The 1,523-nt window shown below is 36.8% G+C and overlaps 1 protein-coding gene across 1 annotated transcript in view; it reads left to right on the top strand.

Moving 5' to 3' along the window:
* Positions 1–239: 239 nt before the first annotated feature.
* LOC107740373 (TPA-induced transmembrane protein-like) overlaps positions 240–1,523 on the top strand; it is a 9,155-nt gene continuing 7,871 nt past the window's right edge. Inside the window, exon 1 of the mRNA XM_016552801.1 lies at positions 240–756. Coding sequence (XP_016408287.1) covers positions 679–756 — 78 coding nt within the window. The 5' untranslated portion in view covers positions 240–678. The remainder of the gene's footprint in view (positions 757–1,523) is intronic.

Genomic DNA, 1,523 nt, shown 5'->3' with positions numbered 1-1,523 from the left:
TCCAGTTGTCATTCTGGGGTATTGTTTATAGAATTTGGAGGAAAACAATGAATTTAATTCATTTTGGAATAAGGCTGTAACATAAAATGTGGAAAAAGTTAAGTGCTGTGAATGCTTTCTGGATGCACTGTAAATGTGCACAAAATGCAGTTCACAAGGGCGATGCCTTGACACCTGTTTATTTGAAATCACTGTAAATAACTGCCAACACATTTGGAATCAATATGAATCACAGCAGTGAAAGACCTTTAATGTAGGCTAAGACCTCAACCTCACAGTAAAAAGCACGTTTTCCCAAATCTCCTGAATTCATATAGCCTGCTTCTTCATTTTATTGGCCTTCAGACAGCAAGTTACTCACAGTTCCTTTAAGCAACGCTTTAAAACTGTGCTTTACTTCAGTTTCGCTTCATTGTATACACCGGCACTCCTCCTAACTGAAATACGAGACGCTTTTTAACACTTACATTTCACTTGTAGCCTATATCATCAGCCGCATCCACATTGAGAAGAAACCTGGAATCAACTTATTTACCCTTTACTTGCTAAATGTAACAATTGGGAACACGGCATTGTTATCTAACCACAACACAAACCCGGTGAGACCTTCTCGCAACCCGTCTTTTACACGTCGCAGTTCCGGGTCTTTTTGTAGGTTGGGATAGTGACTATGGAAGTATGAGCGACGCGCTGGAGTTGAAGCCTATTCAAGTTGTCTGTGACAACAATAACGTCTCGAGTGACCAAACGATTGAGGTAAGTTTTCAAAAATGTGTCTTTAATCCATTCTAATCTAGTCTTCAGCTCATTGACAAATTTGGTTACTCATGATGTTTGTGCAAGTTTACGCAAACGTCCAGCCCTACAAGAGAACACTACAGTTTTACCCTGAGGGACTTGCATTGTTGTTTCGGTTTGATCGTAAGATCTATGGAAAAACTTTTTTAGTTTTACTTTTTAATCCCGTACAAAAGGTACTGTGGTGGTACCTTAATGCTTAACTAAATACATGCCATGACCTGAATGATTACCGTAATCGTTTTACCATTTATTTACATTGTAAATTGCAAGGTGGCTATTGTCTAAAAATATGCTTTCTAGGCTACACTGCAACTGTACAGAGCAATTTTTTTTTTTTTTAACTCTGTACTTCATCTAGTTAAGTGGTTCTTTTGAAAATCCCTCTAAAAATAGCCAACAAACCAAGCCTGGGGTGCGTTTCCCAAAAGCAACTAAGGTCGCAAGTTCTATCGTTCCCAATAAAGTTAAATGGAACTACGACAATAGTTAGCGAACGATGGACGCACACCTGACCTAAGAACTATCTTAGGCTGGTTTGTGTGTTTTTATTTATTTAATCATTTACTTTTTTTGTAGGCAGGATTAGGCTACATGGCTGAAAAAGTTGAAAAATATTAGGTTGTAAAATGTCATGTGGTGTGATTCTCAAAAATGTAAAGATATTTTAAAGATATTCATGTTAATATGGATGAATGAATATATATATATATATATATATATAT

This window comes from Sinocyclocheilus rhinocerous, unplaced genomic scaffold (genome assembly GCF_001515625.1).
Source record: "Sinocyclocheilus rhinocerous isolate Xijiao unplaced genomic scaffold, SAMN03320098_v1.1 scaffold315, whole genome shotgun sequence".
Lineage (NCBI taxonomy): Eukaryota > Metazoa > Chordata > Actinopteri > Cypriniformes > Cyprinidae > Sinocyclocheilus > Sinocyclocheilus rhinocerous.
The sequence above is the reverse complement of the archived record's forward strand: the minus strand, read 5'-3'. Positions and strand labels throughout refer to the sequence as shown.